The sequence below is a fragment of the Equus caballus genome, chromosome 7 (genome assembly GCF_041296265.1).
Source record: "Equus caballus isolate H_3958 breed thoroughbred chromosome 7, TB-T2T, whole genome shotgun sequence".
Taxonomy (NCBI): domain Eukaryota; kingdom Metazoa; phylum Chordata; class Mammalia; order Perissodactyla; family Equidae; genus Equus; species Equus caballus.
Genome location: NC_091690.1, coordinates 7,527,641 through 7,543,573, shown reverse-complemented (window position 1 = coordinate 7,543,573; position 15,933 = coordinate 7,527,641). Strand labels below are relative to the sequence as shown.

The window sequence follows — 15,933 nt, the reverse complement described above, 5'->3', positions numbered from 1 at the left end:
GATTTCAGAAAGTTACATGCTGGGCAAAAAAACTAAAACTGTCAGCTTGCACAATAGTTTACAACAGGAGTGGTTGAACATCGCCACATTTGGGTTCATGGAACATCTCAAACTGTTTCTTAAACATTTAGGGTTTGGGCAAAACCAAAAAGAGTTTCACCGACCACTTTTTCCCTTAATTTGTAAACCCATATTTAAAAGAAATGTAATCCATATGTTTCTGATTCATTTACACTTAGCTCATCAAAATTGTGTTTTATATGAATTACTTGATGCCCCCAAAACCCTCTGGGTCTTTGATGTTTTTATTCTTAGAAACAAGAATTTGAATTTGGTTTGTTGTTGTTTTAAGGATTTTTTTTTCCGTTATAATAGATTTATTCTATTTAGAAGTTTTGGAATTCGATGGGAAACTGAGAAATACATGGTTTAAGTGGGTTCTAAGTTAGACAGTCCACATTTGGCTTCCATCTAATTTATCCATGTATCTATTACAAGGTTTTCTTTTGTATTTATTGACTTTTCTGTAATTATATTGTTGTCTGTCTACCTATGCCAATTATTTTTATCTTTAAAAATGAAGATTGCTTTGGGTTGCATACAAAGTTGCAGTGAAGCAACTCTAAAAACTTTCTAATCAATATGGAAAAAGAAAAAAAGCAGCCCCTGATGTCCAGAACTGATATGACACTCACAGCCAGGTCATTTTGTTTTCTGTTGAACACAAGCAAACTTACAGAATACCAACCACAGACAGGGTTACTCTGAGACCATGATAAAATGAGACAAAAGAAGGCCACTTCATAATTTTGTCTAAAAACAGATGCAAACAAAGTCACTGTGTAACCCATAAAATACCAAAAATCCCCCTCTTTTGCTAAATGAATTACGGCTACTTCTTTACTCAATCATAGAATCAGACTCACTTTCTGACAGCTTAAAATCTAGAACAAATCTTCACTTCCTTAGGCCCTCCCTAAATCACCCAATCAAAGCCCAAATCCTATAATGGATTCTTTCTAACACGTTCCTGCTGAGACACCCCATGGGCCCCCATGATGTGCGTTCTCCCTCACTGCAAGGAGTAGTAAACCCAACAGGTTCCTGGTGGTCTTTGGCTGAGGGAATTGACAATATAAAAAGAATGTCCCCTATTTCCTCTCTTACCTCCCAAACTCACCTACTCTAAAGATCTAAAGGTGGTTGTTACAGAAGGAATTAAAGAAGGGAGTCTGAGAAATTTCTATGCTATGAGAATGGGGCACAGAGAAAAGGAGCAGCAAGGGGTTCATGTATTGTGTGGCAGGAAAGAGTGAGTTTTTGACTCAGGATTTGGTTTCTGTTCGACCACTGTGTGATCTTGGGTGGGTTACTTAGCCCAGGGAAGCTTCTGTTTCCTCATCTATAAAGTAGAAATAATCATACCTACCTTCAAGGGTTGTTTATGAAAAAATGACATAATATGCATATAATGCCCATACCTGATACACCATCTCCTGGCATCTCCTCCTATACAGGGTTGCCAGATTTAGCAAATGCAAATATAGAATGCTCAGGTGCCCTGTATTTTATCTGGCAATCCTACTCCTATGCCTTCCACACTCTGTGGGACCAGAATTATATATAGGTACCAAAGCATATCAAGTGTGCTACAAAATAAAACCAGAAATACCATGTCAAAAATCACAGAAATTTAGTTCTCACTGAAATCTAAGTGCAAAGTAAAGAAAATGAGAGTAGCCACTAGACCCAAAACACGTGTTGAATGTTGAGAAGTAGAAATTATTCTATGCAGGAAGTTTATTGAAATTGAAAAGATTTATCTCTGAATTAAGATGACTAAAAAGGGTCTGTGATTCACAATTATGACTGCAAAATTGTTGTTATGTTCTTAGTTTTTTGAGTAACAGTCTATAAATTTTTATAAGTGAGAAAGTAACGCAATTTAATATGTTTCGTTTGTGTTTTCAAGGAGAAAATTGCTCCACAAGATCAGATAAACAGACATTTGACAAGGCCGCCCCCAGATTATAAAGACCAAAGAAGAAATGTGGGCAATATGCAACCAGCTGCTCAGTATTCTGGTAAGTGTTCTTAAAAATTAACAAAAGTTATAACTGTGGAAAGAAAAAAGTGTTCAATTTTTAATATTTCCTCCTTTCCCTGCCTCATCTTTGATTGTAACATCTTTCTTAGAATCCTTCACCAGTTCCCATTTAACTTTTAGATCAAGACCAAACTTGAATATTTTTAAATCTTCTCCTCAGTTTTTCTTGCTTATTCTTGTCCTGTATTCACATATTTCACTGTTCTTCGGACTACCTCTGAGAGATCAAAAAAGCGTAAAATATTTTCTAATTGCTAGGTTCAACCATGTTCCCCGCAACGACATATCCTGACCCAGGTAGTGTAAGGTAAACAGATATTTCTCCCTCTTAGATAGTCACATTCATAACCTGCATGAAGCCCAAGCTTCTTGTCTCCACCTTTAGGCTTATCTCCCCAAGACAAATAGTCCTGTCACCAAGAAATAACTGAAAAGCAAATTTAGTCTTTACGAAGCCTCTCAAAAATACCAAATGTGGATTGCAATTAAAAGACAAAGCAAAACTTCTTAATAGGTCTCTCGGTAAAATAGGTGGTAGGCACTACCCCTGAGATCTCTCTCTTCCCACTCTCTGAACTCTGAAAGAACCTCTCCCAAACCTAGCCTATGCTGCTCCTGCCTTTTGTTCAGCATCTACACTAGTCTCTTCTGCCCAGAGCTCTCTTCACATTCTCATGTGAATTAAGCTTGTCCTTGAGTTCCCCAATTCCCTCTGCTTTACCTGTTACCTTCATCTGTCCAGGAAACCATAAAGAAGATTCTTTAAAGAAGGAAGGGCTGCAAATACTCCTGTTTATTAATATTTTCTGATTTTGTTGAGCATAGTTATAAATAGGTTGTTCTACTTTTTTAAAACTCTTTCAACTGCACCAGATTGCCTCTCACCACTGAAATTAGGAATGGGATCTATGTATTCCACTCTCTAAGATTACTTTGCCTCAGGGAAAAAACAGGATTCTCTGTTTGACTGTGTCTTCAAGGAGATTGAAAGACAAGATGGGGTTTATTTGGAATACAGCTTCTTATACCATGGCCTATCATTTGGTTTGGGGTAAGCTGGGAGCCCTTCGAAATATGCAAAATTCATGGTGGATATTTGGGCTTTTCTTTTCCCACTCATATAAAAGAATCCCAAGGATAGTAGTCTAAAGCTGGTTTGATGGCCTACCATGTAATCCAGGATTCAGGCTTCTTTTGTCTTTCTGCTTTTCTGTCCAACTGCTTCCATCCTAAGAGTTGCCTTGTGTCCACTGCATCACCAGCCTTTATATTCATATTCCAAATAGAAAGATGAAAATAGGGAAGAGGTAAAATGGCCTCCTATGTCAGTCAGATTCCCTTTTTAAAGTGGGTTTCTTGGACTCTCACCTAGTAGCTTCTACCTTTAGCCAGAATTTACTCATATGAACCTTCCATCAGCAAGGAAGTTTGGGAAATGTGGTTTTTCAGGTGGGCACATAGCTACTTAATCAAGGCTCTGTTTCTAAGGAAGACAGGGAGGTTGGATACTTGGTAGGCACCTAGCCAGAGGTCTCTTCCACTGTGCAGAAGGGCATTTGCCCAAGGGAAGGGTCCCTAGCAGCCAACTGTTGACCTCCAAATGGGTAAGAGTCACTGCTCTAGGGTGTTGTACTTCCCATGTCTTCTCAGAATGAAATAAGCAACAGGCACAACACAAACTCTTTTATCATTTTTTATTTTAATCTCAGTACAATAATAATCACCTTACCCAGATGTTAATGTTAGAAATGATGTATGGAAAACACCTGGAGCAATTTCTACCCCATATTAAGAGCTTCTAAATATTAACTGATTAATATTTTGTGATCTTTGTGGAAATTCTCTCTATTCTGGTTGCTTAAAAATACTGCTCTCCTCATAAACTTTCTCAGGGCATATTGTTAAAATAGAGGGCACCCAGAGGGAAGGATTTTTAAAACCTCTAAATATTTTTTCATAGCATTTTCATAGTGTAAATTCCCTTCTCATGAAACTTTCGGGTACCAAGATGATGTTGCTTAACCTCGTTAGCAGTCTGGGAACTCGGAGTTATGGTTCAGGTGTCTCCTACCTGACTTTGATCCCTATTCACCAGACACTTACTGTCCTAAACAGTGCAGGGCCCTGTGCTAAGCCTGGAGATACAAGGAGATGCAAGAGACTGCTCCTGCCTTTGAGGACTATATAGCCTAATTGGGGACATATTTTAAAACAAATAGCAAGGCCTTCCATCTGTCAGGTTGTATAGCATGCTAGCTATCTCAAGAAGTTGGAGGTACCGCAGGGTTACAATTGCAGCCATACTCTCCTCTCCACATAGAACCCCGATATTCATAAGTGTGTCTGGTTCTCTGTTTCTCAGTATCTCTGATTCTCTGGGCCTCTGCTTCACTCTCGGCAGGGAGACTACTTTAAAAGAGTCTCTTTCTCCAACTTGTATCTTTGCTTCAATCTCTCATTTACTCATTCATTCATTCATCCAATAAATATGAAGTGAATACCCACTTTGCACCATCCACTAGACCTGAAGAATGTGACAGTGAACAAAACAGGCAAAAATTCTTTCTCTCGTGGAACTTATCATCTAGCTGGCACTTTTAAAAATCATTTTGGCATTTCGTTTTTGCCTCTCAAGGTGTCTTCCCATGATGACTTTAACTTCCCCCAGCCAGGGAGATTTCAATGTGTTGGTTAATCACTATCTGATGTGCGGAGCCTCCCTATTCAGCAGCCTGTGATTGGACGGTCCCACATCCAATCACTCAAATGGCAGGCAATTTGAGGCTCCATGGATTTCCCAATATAAAAGCTAAGTGCTAAATGAAAACTTGAAAGAGCAAATTCTGTGGAGAGAGAAGCCTGGAATATCAGGAAAAGTTTAATGAAGGATGTTGAACCTTGTCCTGAGCCTTGAAGAAAAGATAGGGCTCAGTGAGGTAAGAAGGGCATCACATGAGAGGAAAATGGCATGAGCAAAGGTAGCTCATGGTATGTTGGATAACAACACAATGGTAACTGTACCTCCTGGAGAAGAGGGCTTTCTATATGGAAATAATCACTGCAGCATGGATTACATTGAATTCCAGATGTTTAAAGAGATGGGAATTTACCGTTTAGACACTGGGAAGCAACTTGTGGCAGCTTCTTGAATGAGGATAATGTCAATGAAGAATTGGATGTGATTTTCAAGGCCATAGGTTTGTAGTATTAATCTAGTAGCCGTGTATAAGATTCATCCACACTTTCTTACTTGGACCCTGGGATGACCAGTTGCATGGATTTCATGACAGCTGGTTAATCAGGGTTGTAGTCTTTGGTCTTGGAACAGAGTAAAGCTAATTGAAAATGAAAGATTGACTATCACCGCCCCTCAATGACTGCAAAAGAGGAATGACGTAAAACCTAAAAAATAGAACCGTTCTATTTTGGTCTTCTTTCTGTAATGTGTAAACTCTTGACTAATGGATGACCTAGGGTAGTACTTCCCCCCAAAAGCTGTCTTGCTCCTTTTGTATAATATGCTGTGATGATTATTTCTCTTTATTTGTTCTTATCTCCAAAAGCAGTTTCAGAGAAGGTTATTGCAAATTGCTATAAAAGAGGAGATAACTTGGGGCTGGCCCCGTGGCCGAGTGGTTAAGTTCGTGTGCTCCGCTGCAGGCGGCCCAGTGTTTCGTTGGTTTGAGTCCTGGGCGCGGACATGGCACTGCTCAACGGACCACGCTGAGGCAGCGTCCCACATGCCACAACTAGAACCCACAACGAAGAATACACAACTATGTACCGGGGGGCTTTGGGGAGAAAAAGGAAAAAATAAAATCTTTAAAAAAAAAAAAAGGAGATAACTTACTATTATAAACTAATATAATTATCTTCTTTTTCTTAGGTGGCTCATCAACAGTGAATTTAAACTCTAACCAGGCTTTGGCAAACCCAGTTTCAACACAGACCATTTTAACTCCAAATTCCAGCCTCATGTCTACTTCCCATGGGACAAGAATGTCATCATTATCCACAGCAGTTCAGAACATAGGGATGTATGGAAATCTACCTTGCAATCAACCTGGCACATACAGCGTCCCTTCAGGAATGAATCAGTTGACCCAACAGAGAAACCCAAACCAACTGATAGCAAATCAAAACAGCCCTCTGATGCCACGGCTGCCTACCTTAGGGCCAACTAATAACAATAATGTGGCCACTTTTGGAGCTGGACCTGTTGGCAATTCGCAACAATTGAGACCAAATTTAACCCACAGTATGGCGAGCATGCCAGCACAGAGAGCGTCGAACGTAATGATCACAGCCAACACAACAGCACCAAACTGGGCCTCTCAAGAAGCAACAACCAAACAGCAGGAATCCCTAAAGTCCACAGGAGTCCGCTTCCCCACAGGTACACCTGCAGCCTATACTCCAAACCAGTCATTGCAACAGGCAGTAGGTAGCCAGCAATTTTCCCAGAGGGCAGTGGCTCCTCCTAACCAGTTAACACCAGCAGTGCAAATGAGACCCATGAACCAAATGAGCCAAACATTAAATGGACAAAACATGGGTCCACTCAGAAGTCTGAATCTCAGACCCAATCAGCTAAGCACACAGATTTTGCCTAATTTGAACCAGTCAGGAACAGGATTGAGTCAGGCAAGGACAGGCATAAGCCAGCCACCATCCCTGACACCCAGCAATTTTCCTTCACCCAACCAAAGTTCCAGGGCTTTTCAAGGAACTGACCATGGCAATGACTTAGCTTTTGACTTTCTCAACCAACAGACTGATAGTATGGGCCCTGCCCTAAACAGTGATGCTGATTTCATTGATTCTTTATTGAAGACAGAGCCTGGTAATGATGACTGGATGAAAGACATCAATCTTGATGAAATCTTGGGGAACAACTCCTAAAGGAGAAAAGGGAGACAATTCACAAACTCCAAGCACTAAAAAGCAGTATTCTCCAAGGACTCTGTAAAGGCCAAACTGTTGACTTTTAGTTGGACTACATGAAGATACCTTGGCTTAATAATGAAAAGCAGAAAGTAACTGTAGTGGTGAACATTTTGGTCCAAATGCTCATTTTAAATCTCAATCCTGAAAGTAAGACATGGGGATCGCTTTTCCCTGTCTAAACTCCAGGACACAGTATCCAGTTTATCCAAACAGAACTGTGATGTTGATGTGTAATTAGTTGTGTAAAATAGGCATCCCAAGTTCCTTTTCTCCCTGAAAGAAAAGTAATAGAACTTGTAGCTTGTTTAAACCCCATGTCACATGGAGGTACTAGTTCCAAGCCACAAGCAACAAATTCCTTAATTTGCTCTAATAGATATAAGTATGGTTTTCTCTTTTCATTTAGTTTTCCTAAAACTTCCAGCGTAGATTGAAATGTTATAGGTTTGTTTGGAGTAACCAAACAGCGTCCTAAGTAAACAAAAGCTGGAGAACCTAGAGAACATCCGGTGGATTCTAGAATTTTTTCCCCAATTCACTCCTCACTTTTCCAGTTTTCCCACATGTCCTGTACTTCAGCAAGATGCTGTGTCTAGTGATGAAACAAGAATGCAGAGCTGTCCAGTTTTATTTGGTCTTCCGCAATCAATTTCTGAATCCATTTCCAACTCTTAGATACAACCATGACCTGTCCTAACCATACTGAAAAATTAGTGCACACCTGTCTGCATCAGATTTTACTATTTAAAAAAAAACACCCTGTTGGTTGTTGCTCTAAAGGAGATTTATTTGGCCACAAATAACTTGGGGTATTGCTTATTGTGATGATGCCTGCTGGTTAATTCTGCGGCTGCGTGAAATTGAGCCTAGTCCTTCCTGCTTATTTTGATGACCAGAGACTGATTTGTAAGAAAAGGAAGTTTGGAGACCAAAACTGAGATTAGAAGGTATCACGTTTTGGTTGGAAATTAGCAAAAGATCAGGTCCAGACATAGTGGGTCTGGGTGCCTACAACTCTATTTCATGGGGTTTGAAGGAAAGCATAAGTGAGAGAGAAAACAGTCTGTCCTTATTTAGACATATTACTTGGGTAAACAGCTAAATAGAATGTGATCTGTTAGTAGCAGTCTATTCATTCTTCTGTCCCTGATGTGATGAATCATTGCCACATGCTAAATGGACCCTTCATATCCAGGTTTTCTCCCTCAGGGCTGAGCACTGTATCAAAGAAAGAGTTTTTGTTGAGTCCTGTAACCTCAGTGCCCACATACAAATCAGCTGTAAAATGGGGAAGATGTGTGCTGATTTGGGATGGATGCAAAACATCACTATTATTTTCCTCATTGGAGGAACACAGGTTATCTTCAGCCTTTTTAGTTATACACTCACATATTCAACTATCAAATGTAATTTAACTGAAGTCATTTAATAACTAAATCTTTAAATATCTGTTCTAAAAAGAATACATTTTGAAAGTTCTGCAAAGCCCTCTCCCAATCTTTAAAATGTCTAGAAGCACTCTCTTTCTTTTACACAATACCAACAGCACTGGCCCAGAATCTTTTCTGTGCTAGGTTGTAAATATAAATAAATTACTTGTTTTGTAAACTTTTGTAAAGAATATTTTGGTAGAAATACTTAAAACATATTCTTTGGGTTATATTTATACATATGTGAAATAAATATACTATCAAAAGGTTATATTTTATACAAAAAGTAAATTGTTACCTTTTGTATGCTAATATACAAAGTTTTGTATAATATGATGGTTTATTTTTAGCTCTACACTTAAACCATTGGAGGTCAAGTGGGAACTTTTGAAAACTATCAAGAGGCTTGTTAGACAAATTTATACTCTGAAATCTCAGTAAGAAAGCATTCCAGGTTTCAATCCTTTCCTTTTTTTTTTCCCTGCTCCCAAATTCTTTTTTAAGCCCACAGTTCTTGTGTCGTTTGATTATTCTGCTGTGCACATTGTATTGGTCCTTGTTGCATGTGGTCTACTGCGTGTTTTCCCATTTTATAAAACAGTGTTTCTCCATGCAAAAAAGTAAGGAAAAAATTATGTACATATAAACACTTTTATTTTCTGGCTCTTCCATGTTATTGTATATATCTGCCAGCACGTCCCAGTTACACTCCTGTGATTCAGCTTATTTTTACCCTAACATAAATAGTATGTTTTGTAGTAGCTATCAAACTTAAGGGATAAAGCAATCAGAATGTTTGGATTTTCTTCTATCTTAATGTGAATTTCATAATTAATGTCTATTTATTCAGCTATTCATTAAAATACAGGATTCTTTGGAAAAAATGGTGTAGTCTATAGTTTCTGTTTGTTGGCAGCCTATTACCAAAGATGACGTAATTTTCCTGAAAGCTGAGATAATGACAATTTGATGACATATGTAGCCAAAAACTTTAGATTTACAACTAAAAGCTATTGGAATACAATCTCCCATTTATAGAAATACAAGACTACTTAATTGTTGGCATTGTTTATCATTCTGACATATTATACAGGAGGTAGAAATAATTTTTCTTTTTTTTAATTCAAAGACTAGAAAACAATTTAAGCAAATAATTCATTCTTGGCTTTGTGTTAAGACCAATGAAGATAAATAACTCTGCTCTAAGTGAGTGCACTAATATTCCTTTCATTACTGTAACTGTACCCATAACTGTAAAGATTTCAACTTGTAAAACAAGTATTTTGTATTGTGTGTAATTCCATGTGTTAAAAAAATAGTTTAAAAAAATTCAGAAGTGGTTCTCTTGTATGAAATGATACTTTCAATCACCAGCAATACTGTTGCTACATCACAGAAAGTTTGGAGAACTGTTCATAGTGATGGGAACTTAAAGGCAAATTCATTCTCTGGGAAGCTTCTAATACTGGTGAAATGCTGACGTCTCATTTCAGTATTTACCTCACTTAGAAAGTTTGCATTAAGATTCTATATGCACAGCACCTACTAAATGCTGGAAAAACACTGCCTAATTCTCAGGCACAGTGGGCATTTGCTGGCCTGCTGTGTGGCATTTGGTCAGACCAAACTGAGTGAATTCAGGGCCAAGTAAACACAGCTTCACTGAGTATATTTACACAGCCCTCCTTGAGAGTCAAGAAGGTTGGGAGAAAGATGGGTCCTTGTAGGAGGCAAGGGGAACTATTCTGACCAAATTTTCTTGCTCCACTGTTGAAATAATGGTGCTTGGGTTCCATTGTCCCTTTCCCTTCTACCAAAAAGATGTATGATATTAGCCTTTTTATTAGTGTCATTAATGGAGCAATAATAAAATTGACATTTTATATAGTCCCTGTCCAATGATTCTAGATGGTTGGATAGTAAACAAATAAAATCAACATCAGTAAAAGTAAATAAAATACACACAAATTAAGAGAAAGAAATGTCTAATTCTAAAATTAGCTATGAATCCCAGTATGTACCCATGGAAGTAGACACGAGAGAGGAAGTAAGAGAGTAAAAGTGAGTGAAAAGAGGAAGAAGAGCTCAGCTTCTTCCTACTCTGTGGTTGCCAGAGGCAGTTCAAATTCTTAAGTGTTTGGTCTACTATTTCCACTTTATATCTCTATAACTGTGTTTCTTCACGAAAAAATGAGGGTTTGGAGCTGAAATAGTTCTACATTCCTTTCCACTTCTAAAAAATCTGATTGATTTTTTTTCCCAAAGCTAAATGGAAAAGTAACCAAAGAGACTCAATAGCATCATTTTTAAGATAAAGAAATCACTGTTCACTCAAGCTTTTGAAACTTTTCAGATTGTCAGTCAACTTTATTTAACAAAGCAGCCATCTCCTTTAAAATTAAATCTTATGAAAATGAGATTTCATCATAAGTAGGCAAGAACTAGACTATAGACAAAGGTACAGGCAGTGTCGATGACATAGGTGCCCACTGACTAAGTATAAATCAAGTCCTGAAGATCAAAAGCTGGGTGTGATATGAAATGGTCATTTTCCGGTGAGATCATAGAATTTCATAAAGAAAGTATTTGCCTACTAGAGAGGAGGAAACCAACATTTTGAGTAATGTACTCCATTGGGTATATGTTAATGAAGTTTTATGGGTTGTAAATGGCAGTGTAACATCTTTTAAATATACTTCCTAAGCTTCTGTCATAGACAAAGTACATGTAGTGCCTTAGTGTCAACTTCACTGGTGACAATAACATAACTAAAACATTCTACCATGAGGATTAAGAAAACACACTGACCTTAGATTTTTAAAACCAAATGTCGTTGTCCCTGACCTCCATGCAGTAATATTAAAAGAGTGCTTTTGTTTGTTTATATAAATACATCTTAAGTTCCCTTTTTATCAAATTTGAGTCATCTTTAACTCCAGGATGTGCAGGAATATATAGATGCCTTTTTTTTTAAAGATTGGCACTTGAGATAACATCTGCTGCCAATCTTTTTTTCCCTCTTCTTCTTCTCCCCAAAGCTCCCCAGTACATAGTTGTATATTCTAGTTGTAGATCTTTCTGGTTCTGCTATGTGGGACGCCACCTCAGCATGGCTTGGTGAGCGGTGCTAGGTCCCCGCCCAGGATCTGAACTGGTGAAACCCTGGGCCGCCAAAGCAGAGCATGCAAACTTAACCACTTGGCCACAGGGCTAGCCCCCGACAGATGCTTTTTATAATACTTATGGTTCTTCAACAAAAGAGGGGGAGGAGAAAGGAAGAAAGAAGGATGGAAAGGAAATATAGGATTAGAGGAAGGAATTTACTAGTTGGCCTAACTAAAAAGTCTAGGAGCTAGTTCTGGGTTTAGGCATAGCTGAATCCAGCAGGTCAACAATGTTGTCAAGAATCAGTTCTTTTCTTTCTCTCTCCTTCACTTCCCTGTGTCTTGGCTCCATTCTCAGCCAGGCCCTTCTCTCATGGTGCCAAGATGGTTGCCAGAAGATCCAGACTTACATCCTCACAACTCCAAGTCCAGAAAGAACAATATTGAATTTTTCCCTTTCAAAAGATCCAACTTTGCATCCCAGAGGCTTTGATTAGGGCATGTGCACATCCCTAGACCATCACTTTGACCAGGGAGGTGCAGCATTCTGATTGGCCGGGCCTGAGTCCAATGACTATTCCTGGAGGAAAAGGTAGTCTTAATACCACCAAACCATGTGGACTGAGAGTGGAAAGGAGGTGATTTTCCAAAGGAAAATCAAGTTGCTATTGAAGGAAGGAAGGAAAGAAAGGAGGAAAGAAGGGAAGGAGGGAGGAAGGAAGCAAAGGCAGAAGGAAGGGAGAAAGAATGAAAAAGAGGGAAAGAAAGGGATGTAAAATAAAACCACGAATGCCTACTATCCTTTTCTGGCTGCTCTATTTCCATGTACACTGTTTTTCCTGTATTTCAAATTTCAAAATCTCATTAATAACCCAAGCACACTCACCTCCTCCCCATAAGGAGGCTATCCAGATCTCATCTACTTCCTGCATCCACCTCCTAGACCAGCACATCTAGGTGAGGTAAACTCTTCTCTGCCGGGTGAAGATGAACCAGGAATCTAAGCCCAAAAGATGTTTATCCACTCCCAACATATCCAAGTGGAGAGAGAAAAAGATAATGGCAATAAAGAGTTCCATTTGTAAGGGAAACTAACATGTATAGATCACATCCTCTGAACAAAAAGAATAAAGATTATCCTGCCTCTGAGCATTCAAATCAGTGGCCTGGAGAGCAGAAGTATTAAAAACTTTCCTCTTTCCTCAGGATGCATGCCGGCTGCATTTTACAATGGGAACAATAGCCCCTTCCTCAGGGAGTATATGACATTAGGCGCGGAGAAGGGACCCACAGAATTAGACTTTTCTCAAGTCCCAATCATATCTCCTGCTATGATTCCCATCTGTTTGACTTGGTGTGCAGTAACTTTACCTTAGAACTGAGAATTCAACTTTTTAAAAAGTATCACTGATTTCTAGTCAGGAAAACAAAAACCGCTTCAAACAGTCCAAGTGTCAGAGAGACTTTAATGCAAGGAATTGGTTACACATGTGATGGATGAGCTGAGAAGCCAAATAAAGGATGGTGAGGTCATCCTGAGATGTGCACAAGTAGGACGCCACTACCACTCCTTGGATGGAAGGACAAAATGACAAGGGGCCAGGATCACTAAGCAGATGCTGCAGCATTGGCTGGCTTGTCTGGCAGAAGCTGGATCCAGTGAGAAATTTCAGCTCCTAATGGACATGCCACTCATGACAGAGAAGGAGGAGAAGGAATACAATTCTCTTCTCCTGTCTTTTCCCACTCTCCAGGCAATGCATCTCATTGGCTAAACTCAGCTGGACCTAGCTCACCCAGAAGGCTGGGGAACATAGGTTGGAGTACTGCAGAGCAGATCAGAAAAGGGCAAAGAATAAATCTGCCAATAAATTGACCCATGTATGACATAATATGCCTGCAGATTTCTGGACTCTCAGCCATCTTGGATTGCTGACCTACAGCAAAAAGCAACTTTCTTAGCAAAACCTGATTTCCTTCCTTTGCTACTTTCAGATACATTAATTTCAATTTCAATTTGTCTATTTATTATAGTATAATATCAATTAGGAAACTTCAGCTGCAAGAATTTGAAACCTCAGCTAATGGCGATTTAAAAAAGAAGATTAAAAAAATACATTTTACTGACTCTTAGAAACACATGTTTTTTGAGGCCAGCCCAGTGGTGTAGTGGTTAAGCTCAATGTGCTCTGCTTTAGCAGCCCAGGTTCACCAGTTCAGATCCTGGGCGTAGACCTGCACCACTCATCAAGCCATGCTGTGGGAGTGACCCACATACAAAATGGAGAAAGATGGGCACAGATGTTAGCTCAGGGCCACTCTTCCTCAAGCAAAAAGAGGAAGATTGGCATCAGGAGTTAGCTCAAGGCCAATCTTCCTCACCAAAAAAAGAGAGAAAAGAACAGAAAAAAGAAACACGTTTTTCAAATTTTCTTATCTGTAAAATTAGGTTGTCATTTACAATTGAGGTAAAGAGAAAACATTATATTATTGTTTAATTGTCAGCATTTGTTCTCTTTCTTAGTGGTATGTAGAATAATAGTGTATCTTACAATCATGGCATCTTAGATTTGATGAAATCCAATATTTGCCTCATGCAACAAGGGTCTGAGGTGGGCAGTCCTAACCGAGTGCTATAGTCCAACAATGCTATCAGGCTATTTCCATCTTTCATTTCTGCCATGAGGGAGCATAGACTTCATCTTGTCACCTTATGGTGTCAAGATAGTTACCTCAGCCCCATGTCTGTGTTCCAAGTTGGAAAAATGGAAAGGAAACGTTATGAAGGGCAAAAATGTTGTCTATGGCAAATCTTTACCTTTTCATTTGGGAAATGTCACACTAGCCAGAACTTATACCTAAACATCATTAAATGCCTGTGTCTATGGCCTCTCAGATCTTCAAGAGAGGCTAGATGTCAAGCATTTAGGGTTACAGCCTCTACAGTAGAGGATGGCAAGATAGCAGGTGTTTGGAAATGATGGTAAATAAAAGTATAAAGACATGCATGGGAATGATAAACATAAATTCAAGATGTTGATTGTCTTTGAGGGAATATAGAGAAATGTGATTGAGAAGGTGTACACAAGGGACTTAAATTGCATTATTTTCTAAGATGGTTGGAGACTACATGGTAGTTATATTGTTTTTTATGTCTTATTATATATCTGAAATAGATTATTAGAAGTGAAAAGAAAGCTAAGTTAAATTATTTGGAGTTCTCATTAAAGGCATTCTGCTATAAATAATGAATAAATAAACAGTGATTTAGATTTCTGGCAGTATGCAGATGAGATACCCTGAAAGGCCTTCCTAACTAAAATAACTGAAATGCTACATTTAAATAAAAAGGAAGATTTTAAAACTTACCAAAAAGCTACAAAAATAAAAACCATGTGGCAATGTCACGAGCATAGACAGAAAGATCTATGGAATAGAATTGAGAGTCCAAAAATAAACCCTCACATTTAGAGTCAAATAATTTTCAGCAGAGTGCCGAGACAATTCAAGGGGGCAAAACAGCCTTTTCAAAAATAGTGCTGGGGTCCAGCCCCAGTGGCCTAGCGGTTAAGTTCAGTGGGCTCTGCTTTGGCAGCCTGGGTTTGGTTCCCAGGTGTGGACCTACACCATTCAATCAGTGGCCATGCTGTAGTGGCAGCTCACATACAAAATAGAGGAAGATTGGCAACAGATGTTGGCTCAGGGTGAATCTTCCTTAGCAGAAAAAAAGAGAGAGAGTGCTGAGACAACTGGATATCCACATACAAAAGAATGCTCTTGGACCTCTACCTCACACCATATACAAAAATGAATTCAAAATGGTTCACAGACCTAAATTAAGAATGAAAACTATAAAGCTCTTAGTAAAAAAACAGACATAAATCTTCATAACTTTGGATTACACAATGGTTTCTTAGATATGACACCAAAAACATAAGCAAGAACAAAAATAGATAAATCAGACTTCATCGAAATAAAAACCTTTTGTAGTTCAAAGCTACTATCAACAAAATGAAGAGATAGCTGCATTAGGGATCTCCAGAGAAAAATAATTAACAGGCTATATATATATAGATAGATAGAGAGAGAGAGAGAGAGGTATTTATTATGAGGAACTGGCTTATGCAATTAAAGAAACTAAGAACTCCCACGATATGCCATCTGCAAGCTAGAGACCCAGGAGAGCTGGTGGTACAATTCAGTCTGAGTCTGAAGGCCTGAGAACTGGGAGAACCAATGGTGTGAATTCCAGTCTGAGGGCAGGGGAAGATGAAATGAGATGTCCCAGTTCAAGTGGTGAGGCAGAAAAAAAAGTGGGAGGGATGAATTCCTCCTTCCTATGCCT

At 38.9% G+C, this 15,933-nt stretch overlaps 1 protein-coding gene and 1 long non-coding RNA gene across 6 annotated transcripts in view; one reads left to right on the top strand and one right to left on the bottom strand.

Annotated features, from left to right (window-relative positions):
- Window positions 1-10,371, top strand: part of MAML2 (mastermind like transcriptional coactivator 2) — a 334,486-nt gene extending 324,115 nt beyond the window's left edge. For both annotated transcript variants that reach the window (XM_001497899.7, XM_070272658.1), the window contains exons 4-5: window positions 1,973-2,084; window positions 5,994-10,371. In XM_001497899.7, coding sequence (XP_001497949.4) covers window positions 1,973-2,084; window positions 5,994-7,009 — 1,128 coding nt within the window. In that variant the 3' untranslated portion in view covers window positions 7,010-10,371. The remainder of the gene's footprint in view (window positions 1-1,972; window positions 2,085-5,993) is intronic.
- Window positions 1-15,933, bottom strand: part of LOC111774446 (uncharacterized) — a 127,961-nt gene that overhangs the window by 79,892 nt on the left and 32,136 nt on the right. The gene's annotated exons all lie outside the window — the stretch shown is intronic.